The sequence below is a fragment of the Pelophylax lessonae genome, assembly GCF_965119305.1.
Source record: "Pelophylax lessonae genome assembly, chromosome: 3".
NCBI lineage: Eukaryota > Metazoa > Chordata > Amphibia > Anura > Ranidae > Pelophylax > Pelophylax lessonae.
The window spans coordinates 646,919,957-646,939,930 of NC_138770.1; the positions used below are offsets into that span (position 1 = coordinate 646,919,957).

The 19,974-nt window shown below is 44.6% G+C and overlaps 1 protein-coding gene across 1 annotated transcript in view; it reads left to right on the forward strand.

The window, feature by feature from the left end:
* PPP1R21 (protein phosphatase 1 regulatory subunit 21) overlaps positions 1-19,974 on the forward strand; it is a 247,552-nt gene that overhangs the window by 31,572 nt on the left and 196,006 nt on the right. Inside the window, exons 2-4 of the mRNA XM_082252349.1 lie at positions 122-190; positions 14,765-14,911; positions 18,701-18,799. Coding sequence (XP_082108475.1) covers positions 122-190; positions 14,765-14,911; positions 18,701-18,799 — 315 coding nt within the window. The remainder of the gene's footprint in view (positions 1-121; positions 191-14,764; positions 14,912-18,700; positions 18,800-19,974) is intronic.

Consider the following 19,974-nt stretch of genomic DNA (forward strand, 5'->3'; position numbering starts at 1 on the left):
GCTATTCTCACAGGTTCTCTTTAAGATTATGTCATAACTTCCAATGTATTTTCTAATAGAGAGTTGGTGAATGCATACCGGTATATGGATCTGAAATAATATTATTCCCTTTTGTTTTCAGCTGCGGGCACAGAATCAGGTGCTGAAGAAAGCGGTTTTAGATGAACAAGCTAATTCTACAGCTTTGAAGGTATCTCTAAATTATTCATTGTGGCAAGACAGTTATATGTTCTCTTATTTATCAAGCATATAAACTAAGGGGGGAGGGGCGGTTCTGTAAATTGGTGCAATTACCAAGATGAATAAAACAGGAAATATTGCTGGTATATATCAGTCAGGGTTTTTTTTTTTTTATCCTTTAAATACACAATTTGAAGTTGGTTACATTAATAACATGTAACAATGAGTGGCTTTGGGGGGCCAGACTGTGATCAGTGGGATAGAAAATGTGCAGGTATCAATAGGAGTAAGCAATGCGCCATCATGGGTTTTAGGAGGGAAGAATAGTGCCCATTTGTTGGTATCAGTGTGAGGAGCAGTGTCCCATCATTGCTGTCAGTTGGAGGAACAATATTCCATCATTGCTGTCAGTTGGGGGAGCAGTATGCTGTCGTTGCTGTCAGCTGGGGGGAGCAGTGTCCCATCGTTGCGGTTAGCTGGGGGGGAACAGTGTCCCATCGTTGCGGTTAGCTGGGGGGGAACAGTGTCCCATCGTTGCGGTTAGCTGGGGGGAGCAGTGTCCCATCGTTGCGGTTAGCTGGGGGGAGCAGTGTCCCATCTTTGCGGTCAGCTGGGGGGAGCAGTGTCCCATCATTGCGGTCAGCTGGGGGGAGCAGTGTCCCGTTGTTGCGGTCAGCTGGGGGGAGCAGTGTCCCGTCGTTGCTGTCAGCTGGGGGGAGCAGTGTCCCGTCGTTGCTGTCAGCTGGGGGGAGCAGTGTCCCGTCGTTGCTGTCAGCTGGGGGGAGCAGTGTCCCGTCGTTGCTGTCAGCTGGGGGGAGCAGTGTCCCGTCGTTGCTGTCAGCTGGGCGGAGCAGTGTCCCGTCGTTGCTGCCAGCTGGGCGGAGCAGTGTCCCGTCGTTGCTTCCAGCTGGGCGGAGCAGTGTCCCGTCGTTGCTGCCAGCTGGGCGGAGCAGTGTCCCGTCGTTGCCGCCAGCTGGGTGGAGCAGTGTCCCGTCGTTGCCGCCAGCTGGGTGGAGCAGTGTCCCGTCGTTGCCGCCAGCTGGGTGGAGCAGTGTCCCGTCGTTGCCGCCAGCTGGGCGGAGCAGTGTCCCGTCGTTGGCGTCAGCAGGGCGGGGGGGAAGTGCCCCAGTCGTTGGCGTCATGGGGGAGGGGGGGGGGACAGTGCTCCAGTCGTTGGCATCGGTGGTAAAGGAATAGAGATAGGGATGGACAAAGGGAATAGGGACCACATCTGGCTCCTGGACTTCAGTTTGGAGAACACAGCTATACAAGTCAAATTTTTGTCCTGCACCCCCCCACATCCAGAATCTCTTGATTGTGATTGGTCTCACTCACTCACCAGTAGTTGGGAGATGGTGTGCCCTTATTTCGATTTTTGTAGGGAGAGAAAAGATTAACGTATAACTTTAGCTGCTTATATCTCTGGAGCTGGCCACCAATTAAGTCTTTTCAGAATGGTGAGGGTCGAAATGGGGGAGAAGGGGAAGAGGGCTGTTCACATAAGGCCACAGAGACAACGAGGAGGCAAGAATTGATATTTAAATGCCAGTCTGCTTTAACATTTTAGATTAGGACCTCTTTCTGTCGGGTAAACAATCAGTCTCAGATAGCACTGAAAACCTGGAAGGGGTTGTAATCCTTCAACCAGCCGGGTGTGAAGAAGCTTAATCATTTTCCTTGAATCTTTCTTAAAGCTGAGGACCCTCTCCCTGCTCCCATGTATCAGCGCTGAGCTCCAGGCACCAAACACACCAGCACTGTAACATAGGATGAAGAGTTTCTCCATGTTTCCTTATCATACATAGAGTATATTACTAAAAGTATTGGGACACCTGCCTTTACACACACATGAAATTTAATGGCATCCCAGTCTTAAGCCTCGTACACAAGATCAGATTGTCGAAAGACCTGTCGTTGGTTTTTTGTGGCATGCTAGTCTGATGTGGAAAGTGAAGAGGTTATTTTCATACGAATTTTCCCTTACGACAGAATTCTACTTCAGAAGTGATGTCATGTGTTGGATTGCTTTCTATGTGTTCTTTCGTCTCTGAGCATGCCTAGACTTGCTCTTAAGATTTTTTTTCCATCGAAATCTGTACTAATGAGACGAAAATCGGACGCTGTATTACGGACAACAAGAATGATATAGCCTGCACATCAGGATTTTGTCAGCCGAAAAGTCGGAGTCAGCTGTCAAAAGCACTGTACTAACAATCCGAAAATCGGCAGATCAGTCGTCGGATGAAATTTCCCTTCCGATTTTCTTATCGTGTGTACGGGGCTTAAGTCTGTAGAGTTCAATATTGAGTTTGCAGCTATAACAGCTTCAACTCTTCTCTGAAGGCTGTCCACAAGGTTTAGGAGTGTGTCTATGGGAATGTTTGACCATTCATCCAGAAGCGCATTTGTGAGGTCAGGCACTGATGTTGGACGAGAAGGCCTGGCTTCCAGTCTCCACTTTGTGCACTGGTGCGCAGTCATGTTGCAACAGGAAGGGGCCATCCCCAAACTTTTCCCACAAAGTTGGAAGCATGAAATTAGACAAAATGTCTTGGTATGCTGAGGCCTTAAGAATTCCCTTTACTGGAATTAAGGGGCCAAGCCCAACCCCTGAAAAACAACCCCACACCATAATCTCCCCTCCTCCCTCCAAATGACTGGGACCAGTGCACAAAGCAAGTTCCTGCTCTAATTCATCCCAAAGATGTTCTATCGGGTTGAGGTCAGGACTGTGCAGGCCAGTCAAGTTCCTTCCATAGACACACTCCTAAACTTTGTGGACAGCCTTCCCAGAAGAGTTGAAGCTGTTATAGCTGCAAAGTGTGGGCCAACTCAATATTGAACCCTACGGACTAAGACGCCTTTGAACTTCATGTGTGTGTAAAGGCAGGCGTCCCAATACTTTTGGTATTATAGTGTATATTTGTATCCCTTACAATTAAACCATTTGAATAAATAGTACCCCAAACTGTGATTCCAAGAGGAAAGCAAATCAAACATAGAGATCCTTTTATTTAGTCATTTTTGCTGTGTCTGGTGTGGATCAGAAATCTAAAAGATCAGCAAAATTCTCTGTGAGATCCGAGTGGAGGACTTCAGCTGCTGAGACAAATATAAGCAACTAAGCAACACATCTCAAGCCAGATCTCATAGGGAGAGGGTCCAGTATCCCCTTAGTGGCCTAATAGAATATATAAAGGCATATAGGCCATAGTTTTCTAGTTTCTTGCATCCCCTTAAAGAGGTTGTAAACCCATATTACTTTTTTTTTTTTGCAACCTGTAAGAGAAACACATAATGAGCTAGTATGCATCGCATACTAGCTCATTATGAAATACTTACCTTAGAACAAGCCCCCGCCGTGCCGCCTGCTCACCTGTATTATGGGCGACATGTCCAGTCGCCCGTCTTCCGGGATCGCGGCATCCGGCCATCTGATTGGTCGGAGCCGCGGTGACGTCACTCCCTCGCACGCGTGCGGGAGCTGACAATCACGGCACGGGGCTCTGAAGAAACGGCACCAGCGGTCATTCCTTCATAGCGCATGCGCCAGTGACGTCACTGGCTGCATGTAAGGTAAATATCTCCTAAACGGTACATGTTTAGGAGATATTTACAGTACCTATAGGTAAGCCTTATCATAGGCTTACCTATAGGCACAAGTTACAGAGAAGGGTTTACTTCCTCTTTAAGTTGCTCTACTTTTTCCATTGCATTGTAGACGGTGGGGGGGGGGGGGGGGGGGGTGTAGAGTAAACGTCAACATTTCTTGTAAGAACTCTCCCATAAAATGAGTTCCCCTGTTTATTCTCTCCATTTTCTGGGACTTCGTACTTTCAAACTACTTCTGATAACACTTTTTACTGTGGCCTTTGCAGTAGCATTTTGCCACTGACCAAAGTTCTGGCCATCCAGAAAACATGTCCATACAGACAAGTGCATACTCGTAAGATCCTGACTTGGGCATCTGGATACATCTTTTTGTAATCTCTAGAAGGGATGTTCAGCTTTATTATTATAAAGACAACTGTGCAGAGCCCTGGCACTGCCCCATACTCCTTTACTATGGCAGCCATAACTGCTTGTGATCCATGAGCTGGAGGGGGAAGAGGGGCTGGCAGACCTAAAAGATCACCTTTTTCCAAAGTCCCGTTTCATAAGAAGTTGCCCTCTGTGGACCACTTGTTCTTCTTGTTATGGCAGTGGCGGCTGGTGCTAATATTTCGGAGGGGTGGGGGGGCACCAAACTAACCCCAGACACCCCACCCCCTCCTCCTGGGGGGGGGGGAGACGGATGGGAAGCCAGCCGTCAGGTCCCAGATGAAAGGCACAGCTCCTCTGTCACCAGCACAGATCGCTAATTACACAGGGCACTGGGCAGCTGACAAGTGACACACACCCGCTGCTGGGACTTTCATCCCTGATGGCCAGATGTGGGGACCAGCAGCACTTACACTGATTCCCTCCCCAGCAGCCCACAGTGTACCCACGAAGTCCCCGGTTGATCGCCGGCTGCAGACCCTAATTCGATCTGTTGCCAGTGACAGGACCAGTAAGAGCGGCGGCAGCGGGAGGCCCCAGGAAATTCCATGAGTAGCCCGGGAGCAGGACGGCCTCTGATCAGTCAGCACCCCCTCTCCTCCCCTCTACCTCTCCTTCTCCCGGCCAGTCGGGTGATGGGTCTCCAGGACACGCTTCCTGATTGGCCAGGAGGAGACTAAAGGCCCGTACACACGTACCGATCGTCGGCATACAAACGTCGGCGGACGAAAGATCTGCCGATTGTACGCTTGTTAGTATGGTGCCTCCGACAGCCGTCAGCGCACATTCTGCCGACAAGAGTCTGTCTTGCAAGCATTAAAATTTTTGTATGCCGACACCAGAGCGGCCGATTGTTCGCCAGTCAGTACAGAATTCGGACGACAGACCGCAGATTTGCAAGACTGGGCATGCTCAGAAAAGAAAAAACACAGGGAAAGTTAACCATTACATGACATCACTTCTGCAGTTGGCTGTAGTCGGCGGACAAAATTCTTGTGCTGTCTTTGCACTTTTCAACAGACACCGACAGCCCAGGGACAAAAGACGGCCGATCGTTCGCTGACGATCGGTACGTGTGTACGGGCCTTAAGGAAGACAATGGCGAATATTAATTCACAATTGTCACCCAACTGGGTGGGCTCGGCGCAGTGCTCAACGCCCTGAGCCCACACTTTTTTAAGCCAATTAGAGCCTCTGGCTCTAATCACGTGCTTTTAAAAAAAACATTGCAATGCACCCAGTGCCCTGCATGTAGGTTAGGGGCCGGGCGCATGGATTAGGGGGGCGGCGCCCCTGTGCACCATATGGAAGGGCCGCCACTGCGTCCTGGGGTCCTTTTTTAAGTTTTTAATTATTCCCAGCTGTACTGGGCCAGAACTAGGGTGGAATCTGCACAGCAAGTGTCTGGGGCTGTAATGCAGCATCCTAAGGGCTCTTTCACACGGAGCTGACCGCATTGCGATCCGCTCCGGCACTTTTTTCTTTTTACTTTTTCATGGAGCGGATGACACTTGTGTTATCCGCTCCGTATGTCCGCATATCATCCCATCCCTTTGCGGATGATATGCGGACATAATGTAAGTCTATGGCATTGCGGATGTCAGCGGATGACACCGCTGACATCCGATTTTCCTTCATTTCCATTTTTTCAACGGAACAAAAATAGGGTTCTGTTCCGTTCCAAAAAACGGAACAGAACTGAAAGGAAGAAAATCGGATGTCAGCGGATGGTCGTCCGCTGACATCCGCAATGCCATTGACATGCATTATGTCCGTATTTCATCCGCAAAAAAATAGGATGTTTTACGGACATGCGGAACGCCCGTGTGATAGAGCCCTTAGTCGCCTGGTCTGCATCCATGTGTAAGTTTTTTTTTTTTTTTTAACCTCTTTAAGACCGCCCACTGCAGATATACTGCGGCAGGCAGCCGCTCCCAGGCGAATCGCCGTACATGTACGGCACTCGCTCGTCAGCAGGGAAGCCGATGCAGTGGGCAGGCGGCTTGGATTGCTGCCTGACAACCGCTATCGTTCCCCGCTTAGAGAGAAGCTGTTGTAAACACAGCTGACCGTTGTTCTCCCTGCAATGATCAGAGCCCCTGTGATCCTTCTATATAGGAACACATGTTTCTATGGTCATTTCAGAAGCCACGCCCTCCACAGTTAGAATCACTCCCCTAGGCTCACATTTAAGTTTAACCCCTTGATCACCCATAATGTTAACCCCCTTCCCTGTCAGTGTCATTATTACAGTAACAGTGCATATTTTTAGCACGGATTACTGTAGTAATGTCACTGGTTCCCACAAAAGTGTCACAGATGTCAGTCAGGGGTCCGATCTGTCCGCCTGCAATGTCGCAATCCCGCAAAAAATTGCAGATTGCCGCCATTACTCGTAAAACAAAAAAAAGACAATAAAAATGACATCTTTCCTGTAGTTAGTAAATGTGATAACGTTTGCGCAAACCAATCAAAATAAGCTTATTGCATTTTTTTTTTTTTACCAAAAATATGTAGCAGAAAACAACTTTGCTTAAAATGCTAAAAAAATTAGATTTTTTTAATATTTTTTTTTGAGAATGTCAAATAGCAGAATGTGAAAAATTATTGTTTTTTTTTTTTTTTTTTCAAAATTTGCCGCTTGCCGACCACCACACGACTATATACTGCGGCGGTCAGCCCCTCACAGGCAGAGTGACGTATCGGTACGTCACTAGCCTGGGAAGCGAGCGCGCACCGCCGGTCACGGACCCCCCCCCCCCGCGCGTGTGACCGGCGGACCCGATGTCCGCCGGCCACACTGCGATCGGCGGGGGAGAGGGAGAAAGTCAGGCAGCTTGTGTAAACAAGCCACCTGTCATTCTCCTCGTGTAAAGACACTGATCACTCGGATCTACTATGTAGATCCGTTGATCAGTGTCCTTACAGCTCAAGCCACAGCCAATCACAGTAGAAAGCACGCCCCTAGGGACACACACAGCCCCTCCCTCCCAAATAAAGTTAACCCCTTCACTACCAGTGTATTTTTACAGTAACAGTGCATATGTATAGCACTGATTACTGTAGAAATGTCACTGGTAGCCCCAAAAGTGTCAAAAATGTCAGTCAAGGGTCCGATCTGTCCGCCCCAATGTCGCAGTACCGCAAAAAAAATCACAGATCGCCGCCATTATGCGTTAAAAAAAAACAACAAAAATGACAAAAATCTTTCCCTTTGTTAGTAAATGCGATAACTTTTGCGCAAACCAATCAAAATACGCTTTTTGCGATTTTTTTTTTTTACCAAACATAGGTAGCATAAAACAAATTGGCCGAAAATGTTAAAAAATTTTGATTTTTACATTTTTTTGGGGGGGAATTTCATATAAAAAAAATGTGAAAAATATTGTTATTTTTGCAAAATTGACGCTCTTTTTTTGTTTATAGCGCATGATCAAAAAATCGCACAGGTGATCAAATACCACCAAACGAAAGCTCTGTTTGTGGGAAAAAAAGGACGCCAAATTCGTTTAGGTACAGCGTCGCACGACCGCGCAATTGTCCGTTAAAGTCACGCAGTGCCGAATCGCAAAATACCCCCTGGTCGTTTAGCAGCCAAATCCTCCGGGGCTTAAGTGGTTAAAGTAACGCAGTGCTAAATCGCAAAGTAGTGCCTGGTCAGGAAGGGGACAAATCCATCCGGTCTTAAAGTGGTTAATGTTCGTATGGCTACCTCAGCAAGAGATTGGAAGCTTGAAGACAGCCAATCAATTAACTTAGCATGCTTGAATAGTTTACCAGCTGAAGTGGAAAAAAAAAAAAAAAACCTTCTAGCCCTTCAAATTGAACCAAAATCGTGCTCTCTAGTTCTCTACTATCTATATAAATGTATACACTTTTGGTTGCTCACAGGCTTTGCTAAAGCATGGAGCTCTGCTTCTTGACCTGGGTAAAAAAATAGACCCAGTGTCTCTGAATACAGGACGTCCTTCTGCGTGATATTGCATACTCAGTATGGGTTTTGCCATCCTCGGTATAAAACTAGGATCAAATCTACTAAAAATGAAAATATCTGGGTCTTCATGGAGAATGTCCTGCACTGGGCTCACAGCAGCTGATTCCTAAATCATCCGTTTAACACATATGGTTTTCTTGTATCCAGCCTCCTCCAATACAGGCAATAAGGCATCTTGCGCACGATACTCCTGTTTGAGCATCTCGCGGCTTGAAAATGCTCAGTACAGCTTTTTGAGCTAAAATACAGCCCATTAATTGTAATGTGCCTATGCACACAGGAGCGTAAACAAGCGCTGTGCATTCTTCAGTAAGAACAAAATAGAAAAATCTTGCATTTTTGGTCAGTAATTTAAGCCTCAATGCACGCAAATACTCGTGAATACTCGCAAATACATGCAAAAAAAAGGTATGGAAAAAGTAGATGCTCAAACAGGAGTATCGTGTGCAAGAGGCCTAAGGTGGATGGGTTCAATGGTACAACTCTTTCATTGTTCGATTTGTACATAAACAATAATACAAATTCAAATTTTGTGAACTTTTCATTTAACAAATTTTTAGTTGTTTGCAATATTTGCAGCACAGAATGCGGGACCATTAAAGTTAAATAATAGACCAAAATAACGTCTGTAAAGGCTCTTTCACACGGGCGGTCCGATCAGATCCGCCTGTCAAGTTTTTTAGGCGGATCTGATCGGATCCTCCATGCAGCTCTATGGGGCAGCGGGTGTCAGCGTAAGTCACCTCCGCTGACACCCGCTGCCATCCGCATCCGATCCTGTGCTGAAATCTGGACGGATGGAAACCCTATTTTTCCATCCGTTCAGTAATCGGAGCGGAGCGGATCTGATGAGAGCGGACAAGCGGTCCGCTCTCCTCTGATCCCCCATAGAGGGCAGCGGGTGCTGAGACACCTCCCTCTCCGCTCTGCAAGCGGAGACGGAGCTGTCATCCGCCCGGCTCAGCGGGGATCGTGGATCGATCCCCGCTGAGCAACACGGATCCGCCTGCGGAGGCGGACCGTGTGAAAGAAGCCTAACTTTGCCTAGTAGCACCTTGTATGCAGCTACTACTCTCATAGGTGTGTGCAGTCTATTGCATTAGCCACTTGCCGACTGCCGTCAGTATATTTACTGCAGCAGTCAGCCGCTCCTGGGCAAACCGACGTAGGACTACGTCGCTCGCCCAGGAGCCTGTAGGGGGCGAGTTCCCGCCCCCGCTCGTTCACGGGCATTCCCGCGCGTGTGACTGGTGGCTCCGATGTCCGCCGGCCACTCGCGATCCCGCTCAGGCGAGGGAGAAAGGCAGACGGCTGATGTAAACACAGCCGTCTTGTCATTCTCCCTGGTGAAACAGCAGAGATCATACAATCCTGCTATGTAGGATCGTATGTCTCTGTGGTTACATCACAAGCCACGCCCCCCCCACAGTTAGAATCACGCCCCTAGGGACACACTTAACCCCTTGATCACTAAAGTTAACCCCTTCCCTGCCAGTGTCATTTTGACAGTAACAGTGCATATTTATAGCACTGATTACTGTAGTAATGTCACTGGTCCCCCCAAAAGTGTCAAAAATGTCAGTTAGGGGTCCGAACTATCCGCCGCAATGTCGCAGTCCCGCAAAAAAAATTGCAGATCGCCACCATTACTAGCTAAAAAAAAAACTATAAAAAGGACATAAATCTTTCCCGTAGTTAGTAGACATGATAACTTTTGCGCAATCCAATCAAAATGCGCTTATTGCGATTTTTTTTTTTTTTTTTTTTATACCAAAAATATGTAGCAGAAAACAAATTGGCCTAAAATGTTAAAAAATTTTGATTTTTTTTTTTGGGGAATTTCATATAAAAAAAAATGTGTAAAATATTGTTATTTTTCAAAATTGTCGCTATTTTTTTGTTTATAGCGAAAAAAATAAAAATCGCACAGGTGATCAAATCCCACAAAAAGAAAGCTCTGTTTGTGGAAAAAAAAAGGACGTCAATTTCGTTTAGGTACAGCGTCGCACGACCGCGCAATTGTCCGTTGCAATCACGGAGTGCTGAATCGCAAAATAGGGCCTGGTCTTTGAGCAGCCAAATCCTCTGGGGCTTAAGTGGTTAGGGTATGCACTCGAACACGCATGCCTTTCTCTGCAGCCTCAGCTGCACTGGACAATGAATAAATGGGAAGCTGCTTCCTGTTCATTCACAAACTGAAGCATATTAAACACTTACTTAGTAAGTAAAACGCTTTGCTATGCTTCAGCTATGAATGAACCTAGTGAGTGAGTGTGTTCACTATATTCATTTAGAAAAGAAAGGGGCCGGTATATGACATATTGACTAGCCCCTTCCCCCTGCTCTTCATCCTGAAACCTCCTCGCAGCATCCGGGGCAGAGGAGAGAAGCCAGCAGCATTGCGGGGCACAACACAGGGGACCATGAGGCAGTAGGGGATAAGGTAGAGTTATTAGGGTGTGCCCAGGCACACCTGGCACACCCCCTGTGCACGCCTATGACTACTCTGATATAGCTGGGTGAACCCTTTATTGCCAGGTCCAGCTTGCATGAAATATATCTCAATGGCTTGTTTTTTTATATAGAGCTGTTTAAGAACTCCAGTTTCATGTTTCAAAAATACCTTTCTCTGAGAATATTCTAATTTCCCTTGCTTGGTCTGTTTTTAGTTTTAGCAAAATTTCACAAGTCCTTAGTTTCCGCCTTACATTTTTTTCCTGATGTCATAACATAATAAATAACGGTACCGTGCAATTCATGATTTTCTTCAGCTTACCACTGCACTTACATGGAAAAGGGACACATCATTTCACAATCCACACATTTCTGCTTTGGGTTTCAAAAATTAAAATTTAAAACAAAAAGACCAATAATCTGTATATAAAAGAACAGTTCATCAGCCGGCTAAAAAACTATAAAACAGCTGGCTGCAGATGGCACTAATAGGGTGTGTGGCATGTAGCATGATGGGATGTATTTATTGCTCTGACATCATGGACTGCACATCAAGTTATTATCAGGCCTTTAGATTTAATTTTTATAGAAAAAGTTCTTCTGTATCCCATCTATCTTGGCTTTAAGTATTATGACCGCTGTATTAAAATGTAAGATGGAACGGTTATTTGGAAAGATGCAGAGTTTTTTGTGTCTGTTCCCTACTTCAGTTGGTATTAAAGAGGAAGTAAACTCGTTATCAAAACTTTTTCCCATTCTAAGCCACATTAGTAACACTATTCATTGCTCCCTGTGACACTCTCCTTACTTGTGTAATCTTCTTGCAATCCGTCCTGCAGTATTTCCTGACGTCATTGGCGCATGCGCGGTCTGTGATTTGATTTACGGCACGCAATGTGTGCCGTTTCCTCATCCACATCAAGCCGTGTATGTAATTACCTCTGACAGCGGCACATCTACGAAGACTCGCAATACTATCCTTTCCCTCTCAGCTTCCTGGTTCTCCTTCCGCAGTAACGCAGATTGAAAAAAGAGGCTTGTGTAGCATGCGATCGCGCATGCGTGGGATTTCGGGTAGGGAAACGAGGAAGGGAGGAAATTACGTCCACAGGGGAGGCAGAAATCCTTACTAAAGATGGCGCAGCCTATTCCAGAAAGAAGTTTTTTAAAAAACAGAGAAATAGTAGTAATAAGCATTTTGATTATCATTGCCCTGTGCAGTGATTGATAATACCCTGTAGATTGACATTATATTAAAAAATAGAAACAGAATGCAGAGTTTACTTCCCCAGGAAGACGTCATCTATGACGAAACGCGTTGGGTAGGCGTGCTGACGTCAGCACATGATACCCGGAAGTCGGGCGGCTGCGTCCAGTGGATTCTGCCATTTACAAGCCCTGTTTTTTCTCGTACACGTGAGTTTTATACAAAACATTTTTGCTACTTCACTATTGTGGCCCTTATTTTTTTATGGTGATTGTGGGAGAGTTGATTGCCCGTTCTGCTTCCATATGCCGTGGTATATACCATCTGGCTTGGCTGGCAGGAGAGATTCGAGAGGGATCCATTGGAGCGGATCGGATTCATAACCCTCAAGGTTATGAAGCGCATTAGCGTGATTTCGGCACTTTGGCACCGTGGAGGAAGAATCCCATAACTGTGGTGGAGGATTTCTGTTTCCTTGCACATTTACACACACTGTTTTTTGGACTTTCCATTTCTGCATTTGTATTTATGATATATATTAGTTTGGCTACCTTATATACGGGGGCTCACCTTACGGATACTGAGGCAGTGACCCTTTGGTGCTTGATTATTATCTATATATTTTTTTGCTTGATTGCTCACTGATATCTCTTCACTATTTATGTATATGTTGCAATAACATTTATCACTTTTAGCGCAGCTTTATTTTTGATATTGCTATTTGGTGTTTCCCACAGTAGCTTCAGCTTTATTTTTTATTTTCATTTCAATTTTCTTCTTTCTGTGTTTAGCGCGGTTATTTTTGTTTTTATTATTTTAGAGTTTACTTCCTCTTTAATAATTTGGAGCCACTAATCAATATGAGGATAGAAGTTACCTATCTGTAAAAGTTTCCAGAGCACTACAGTAAAGCATGGAGGTGGGGATATCCTGTTATAGGGGTGTTTTCACTGCAGCAAGGACTGGCGCACTTGTCAGGATCGAAGGAAAAATGAATGAGGCAAAAACCATAAAATTCTTCAGGAAAATCTGCTGCCCTCTCCCAGAAAGTGGTCAATGGGAAGAAGGTTTACCTTCCAACATGACAATGACCCAAAGCACACAGAAAAAATGACCCCACAGTGGTTGAAGGAGAAAAGGGTGAATGGCCTAGTCAGAGCCCAGACTTAAAGGAGATGTACAACCAAAGCTCGTTTGGCTGTACATCTCCTATGGATCACGTTTTGCACTCCTGTGACCCGTTTTTGGCAGGGAGCGGCTGAAGTCTGCAGGCACTGCGTCATCACGACAAGGGAAGTCAGGATCCGCCAAGGTGCCTAGACTGACATCCGGCTCAGCCTCCCAGCGAGCCACTGAGAGCCTGAGCTGGCCGCTTCCCGCCCCTCCACAGCCCAGCGCTCCAATGAGCGAGGAGAGGGCAGAGCAGAGGGCGGTGACTGATAGTCAGCAGCTCTTCTCAGGGAGCTGTCAGAACCGAGCGATCTGCGGGGTTCAATTGCTCGGCTCTCAGTGTAGAGGCGCTGGGGGACAGATGCAGTTTCGGAACAATGCTGCATCCACCTAGGTAAGTATGAATGGGGGGGGGGGGGCATACTTCTCTTTTAAAGTAGTTGTTCCCACAATAATGGATGTCACTGCCAGCCCCTCTATTATATCAAAGCATACCACACTGTATAAGTGTTTTTATTAAAACGAAGCTTGTAAATACCTTTTTACAGCTATCCTCTAGCTGGTCATGTGACTCCCAGCCAGGCTACTACTCCGATCCCCAGGCTACAGCAGGAGGAGCCGAGATCTCCCTCTGACATTAGCCGGGGAGGTCACATGGCCACTCAGCCCCTCCTGCTGTAGCTCTGGATCGGATTAGGAGACGGCCGGGAGGCATGTGACCGGCCTGATGATAACTGTAGAAATGTATTTACAAGCTTCGTTTTTAATAAAACACCTATACAGTGTGGTATGACTTAATATAATAGAGAGGCTGGCAGTTACAATTGTTAATCTTTTATTCTCTACTAATAGCGGCAGGAGGGCAGGGTGAAGACACAGAGCTGAAAGGCAGAGAGGGAGGGGGTGAGGAGGACAGGAGAGCTGCGGATGATGGAGGCACACAGGCGGACCACGGTGATCAGGGCTCAGCAGCCAAGATCATCGTGGTCAGCACACAAGAGGGGGACACAAAGTGGGGGGATCAGTTTCCAGAGGGGCAGATTAGACCGCACAAGTCTGTTGAATCTGCTAGAAGGGAACAGAATCTCTCTGTTACCCCCCAAAAAAAAAGAACACTTTAAAACCCGTTGAAAATTTTGTGGAATGATTTAAAGACTGTAGTCTACAAGTCTGCAGGCACCGCATCATCACGACAAGGGCAGTCAGGATCCGCCAAGGTGCCTAGACTGACATCCGGCTCAGCCTCCCAGCGAGCCACTGAGAGCCTGAGCTGGCCGCTCCCCGCCCCTCCACAGCCCAGCGCTCCATTGAGCGAGGAGAGGGCAGAGCAGAGGGTGGCGACTGACAGTCTACAAATGGTCACCATCAAATGTAACTGAACTTGAGCAGCTCTTCAAAGAAGAGTGAGCAAATATTGCAAAGTCTAGATGTGCAAAGTTAGTAGAGACATCTCCCAACAGACTAAAGGCTGGAATTAAAGGTGGTTTAACAAAATACTGACACAAGGGGGTGATCCTTTTTCCAACTCAGTGATTCTGTATTTGAATTTTTGTGACATGTTGATGTCACTAGCACAAAGGGAAATGCGCATATTTGCCGCCACCACCACGACAAAAAGCCCAGTCTAGTAAAGCCACATGTGTTACGTCAGCGTCAAGGGGTTAATGTTCGTGTTCTGGTATTCGTATGTAATGTTGTTTTTTTATTTATTTTTATAGGAACAGCTAAAGATGAAAGAGCAGTCTCTGAGAAAACAACAGCAGGAGATGGATAGCTTGAATTTCAGAAACCAGCAGCTGGCCAAGAGGGTGGAGCTTCTGCAGGAAGAGTTGTCAGCGATGGAGACCAAGGGCAAAAAGACCAAGGTATCCGAGCTTTATCCGTTTGCTGCCAGCTTTTATGTTTTTTGCACACCGTGAAAAAATAATTTTAGGTCTGAAAATTGGATACCCCCCCCCAAATATTTATTTTCTGAAAGTAGAGACCATGGAGAACGAATTGGTGCTAGTTTAAATTTTCTATGTCAAGAGATTTGCATGATGGTTTATCAAGTGTGAATTCTCACTGAAAAATACACTTAGTTCAGCCAAAAACGCCCAATCTACTGGCAGCCACATTCTAAGACTAATCTATCTAACGTTGTATTGTAAAGCAAAAAAAGCTATGCATACCATTTCTGAAGCTGGTCCGGTCTCCAGCGGTGGATGCTGTGTGCAGGAGACAGCCCACAACGGCTGGGAAGTGACTTCACCCATAGACCTACAATAGCAGTGGTTCTCAACTCTGGTCCTCAGGACCCACTAACAGGCCAGGTTTGCAAGATAACTGAAATAAATCCCAGGTGATATCATTTGCTGCTCAGTGATTGCAGTATTCTAGTCTGCATATCCCCAAGGTAATACTTAAAATCTGACCTGTTAGTGGGTCCTGAGGACCGGAGTTGAGAACCACTGTACTATAGGGTTTCCATTGTCAGCTGTCTCTCCTGCATGTGCCTACACAGAGAAGCCGCCACTGATAGCTCAGCGTGGGACTGGACCGGATCAGCTGCAGAAAAGTTATATGCAGAGGTGTTTGCTTTACAGGGCTAGATAGGTTAGTCCTAGAATGTGGAGAGAAAAAGAAAATATGATCTGAAGTATACACGGTGACAAGCCTCCATCCCTAAATGTACATGCAGAGATAGAACAGCGGTCATGGGACTTTAAATGAGGCAGGCCACTTACTAAGTTACAAAATTATGTAAAATCAAAAGTTATAGTTTGATGCGTAGTTCATAATTGACATAAATACATAAAATCCATATTCCAGAAATGATATATATATATATATATATATATATATATATATATATATATATATATATATATATATATATAGATGGATAGATAGATACGGTAGATAGATAGATACAGTAGATAGATACGGTAGATAGATAGATACGGTAGATAGATAGATACGGTAGATAGATATAGATAGATACGGTGGATAGATAGATATAGATAGATACGGTAGATAGATAGATATAGATAGATAGATATAGATAGATATATAGATGGATACGGTAGATAGATATAGATAGATATATAGATAGATACGGTAAATAGATATAGATATATAGATAGATACGGTAGATAGATAGATAGATACGGTAGATATAGAGAACTGACACAAAAAAGATTTTTTCTATGTAATAGTACAATTCAATTCATATTCTAGTAATTAAAAAAGAAAATGGTACATAGTCAATCTCCAAATAATGTCTTCGCATCTATGGGCTCTACGCGTTTTGTGGATCCCTGTCCACTCATCAGGAGCTTGATTTAAAAAATATATATATTTCTGTAAATGTAGGCTTCTAATTAGAATACAAAAATCTTATATATATATATGTGTATGTGTGTGTGTATGTATATGTGTGTGTGTGTATATATATATATATATATATATATAAAAAAAATCAAAAGAGTATAACAAGTTACCACCTCGGTCCCTTGGGGTATTTAGCTCACAGGGTGGGGACATCACTATTATTATTTTCTCCCTACACCACACATTTGTAGGTAAGGTGTTTTTTGGGTGTTATGGCTACCTCTATTGTATTTGTACATATTTTTTTCACTATGTACCATTTTTTTCTTTTTATGATCTATTTTTTAATTACTATAGTTCGAGTTGTACTATTCTATAAAAAAAAAAAAAATATTTTTTATGATCTATCTGTCTGTATCATATCTGGAATATGGATTTTATGTCAGTTATGAAATATGCATCAAACTATCACTTTGGATTTTACATAATTTTGTAATTTAGTAAGTGACCTGCCTCAATTAAAGTCCCATGACCGCAGTTCTATCTCTGCATAGTCTTAGAATGTGGCTGCCAGTAGATTTAGGCTACGTTCACATGTAAGCGTTTTGGGGCGTTTTTCAGCTCTAAGGATCAGCTCAAAAAACGCCCAACAAGACAAATCCTATTCATTTCATTGGCCCCTGTTCACTTCTGAGCGTTCTGACCTTTTAAGCAAAATGCCAGACGCTCAAAAATGTACATGAGCTTCTTTTTGGGCAGATTACAGGCGTTTTTATTTTTTTCCATTGGTCACTTGTCAACCTAAAAACGCCTGTAAAATAGCAACGCCAAGATGTGAACGTAGCCTTAGGGCTCTTTCACACGGGCGGTCCGATCAGATCCGCCTGCCAGTTTTTTAGGCGGATCTGATTGGATCCTCCATGCAGCCCTATGGGGCAGCGCAGACACCTCCGCTGACACCCGCTGCCATCCGTATCCGATCCCGTCCATGAAATCTGGACGGATGGAAACCCTATTTTTCCATCCGTTCAGGTATCGGATCGGATGAGAGCGAACAGGCTGTCCACTCTCATCCGATCCCCCATAGAGAGCAGCGGGGGCTGAGACACCTCCCTCTCCGCACTGCAAGCGGAGACTGAGCTGTCATCCGCCGGCTCAGCGGGGATCGCGAATTGATCCCCGCTGAGCAGCACGGATCCACCTACGGAGGCGGACCGTGTGAAAGAGCCCATAGAGTTAGTTAGTTTTTGGCTGAACTTATACTTTGAGTTAGTTTTAGGGCCACACAAACGCAATTTATTACCCGCTTTCTTGGTATAATCTAAAAGATACTAAACATGTCGAGCCTTAAAAGAGAAGTATTGGATTAGAAAACAAACTATTATACTTACCTGGATGGGTGCAGCTGTCCCCCCGCCACCTCTAAGACCGTGAACTGAGTGATCAAACACCACTAATGACTAATGAGTTTTCAGTCTGCAGAGAGCCGGTGACTGTGTGCCTCCTGCTCTCTGCTCTCCCCTCCAGCACCTACTGGAGCATTGTGCTGTGGAGGGGCTGGGAGCAAGCTGGTTTAGGCTCTCGGCAGATCACTGTGAGGCTGAACCAGCTGCCAGTCCAGGGTTCTGGATGGATCCTGACCATAAGGTCAGAATCTTCTCCGAGCCTGGACCAGGTCTGTGATGCTTCAGCCCGCTGGCAACCTAAAATGGGTCACAGGAGTGCAGAACTAACTGCACTCCTGTGATTCATAGAAGTATAACCAAAAATGGTTTGTTGTGGGTACCCATGAAGTGATGAACTTTGTATCGGCGATGCTTTGAAAGCCCCTACATTCGTTTAGAATTAACTATGAATAAGGGACCCAAAATGATTGCTAATTCCAATGTGCTTCACAATATGTAACCTATGTAGTTCAATCACCACTTCCATACAAAGGTGCCCCTGACGCGTGTGATTGCATTTGCATGTATGTTGGGGCAGGGCAGGCTCAACATTTTGGGGGGGGGTTGGCTTAGGTATAACTTTAATTTTTTTTTTTTTTTTTTTCTTCGGTATGTCTCCTATGTTATAGTATTTTGCTTTGACAGATTTGCTGCTCGGGGGTCTGTAGAAGCAATATAGCCAAACAATCAGTTCCACCTAACAGCAGACAGTTGGCTTGTCAGATTTACACGCTCTGCTGGCTGCTGTAACTCCCCCCGCTACCGATGACATATGACCGATTGATATACACCATCAATCAAGTTTCAGATTCTTGCATTCGATCGCTCATGACTGCTGTTTTTGATAAATTACCGGTAGTATTTATTTATTTATTTATTTATTTTTATTAATATTAGAAACACGTGGAGTCTTCTCAGCTGACTCAGGAACAGAAAAATGTCTTTGATGAAGATCTGCAGAAGAAGATAGAGGAGAATGAGAGGCTGCACATCCAGGTCACTAACTTATTCTTCACACCTTGGACATTCATTCAGATTTTATTGACCAATGTATGTGACCTTTTTGATCTGCCTATAGGGTAACTCCACTGCCGTGAAAAAGAAAGAAAAGAAAAGAAAAAAAAAAAAAAAATATATATATATATATATATATATATATATATATATATATATATATATATATATATATATATATATATATATATATATATATGTGTATATATATATATATATATATATATATATATATATATATATATATATGTGTATATATGTGTATGTACGTACATACATACATACATACATACACTCACACTATCTCACAAAAGTGAGTACACCCCTCACATTTTTTTAAATATTTTATTATTTTTATTATATATTTTCATGTGACAACACTGAAGAAATGACACTTTGCTACAATGTAAAGTAGTGAGTGTACAGCTTGTATAACAGTGTACATTTGCTGTCCCCTCAAAATAACTCAACACACAGCCAATAATGTATAAACCTCTGGCAACAAAAGTGAGTACCACCCCTAAGTGAAAATGTCCAAATTGGGCCCAATTAGCCATTTTTCCTCCCCGGTGTCATGTGACTCGTTACTGTTACAAGGTCTCGGGTGTGAATGGGGAGCAGGTGTGTTAAATTTGAGGTTATCGCTCTCACTCTCCCATACTGGTCACTGGAAGTTCAACATGGCACCTCATGGCAAAGAAGTCTCTGAGGATCTGAAAAAAAAAGAATTATTGCTCTACATAAAGATGGCCTAGGCTATAGAAAGATTACCAAGACCCTAAAGCTGAGCTGCAGCACAGTGGCCAAGACCATACAGCGGTTTACCAGGACAGGTTCCAATCAGAACAGGCCTCACCATGGTCAAACAAAGAAGTTGAGTGCACAAGCTCAGCGTCCTATTCAGAGGTTGTGTTTGGGAAACAGATGTATGAGTGCTGCCAGCATTTTTGCAGAGGTTGAAGGGGTGGGGGGTAGGGATAGACCAATATGTTTTTTTCATGGCTGATACCGATATTTTGGTCACAATGTATCGGTATCTGCCGATATGGGCCGATATTTTGTACATTTAAAGTTTTGAAAAATAAAGACAATTTTTGACACAAATCTGGTACTGAACATGTTAATTTTTGTTTAATTCTTAATGGCTGGCTTGCTGG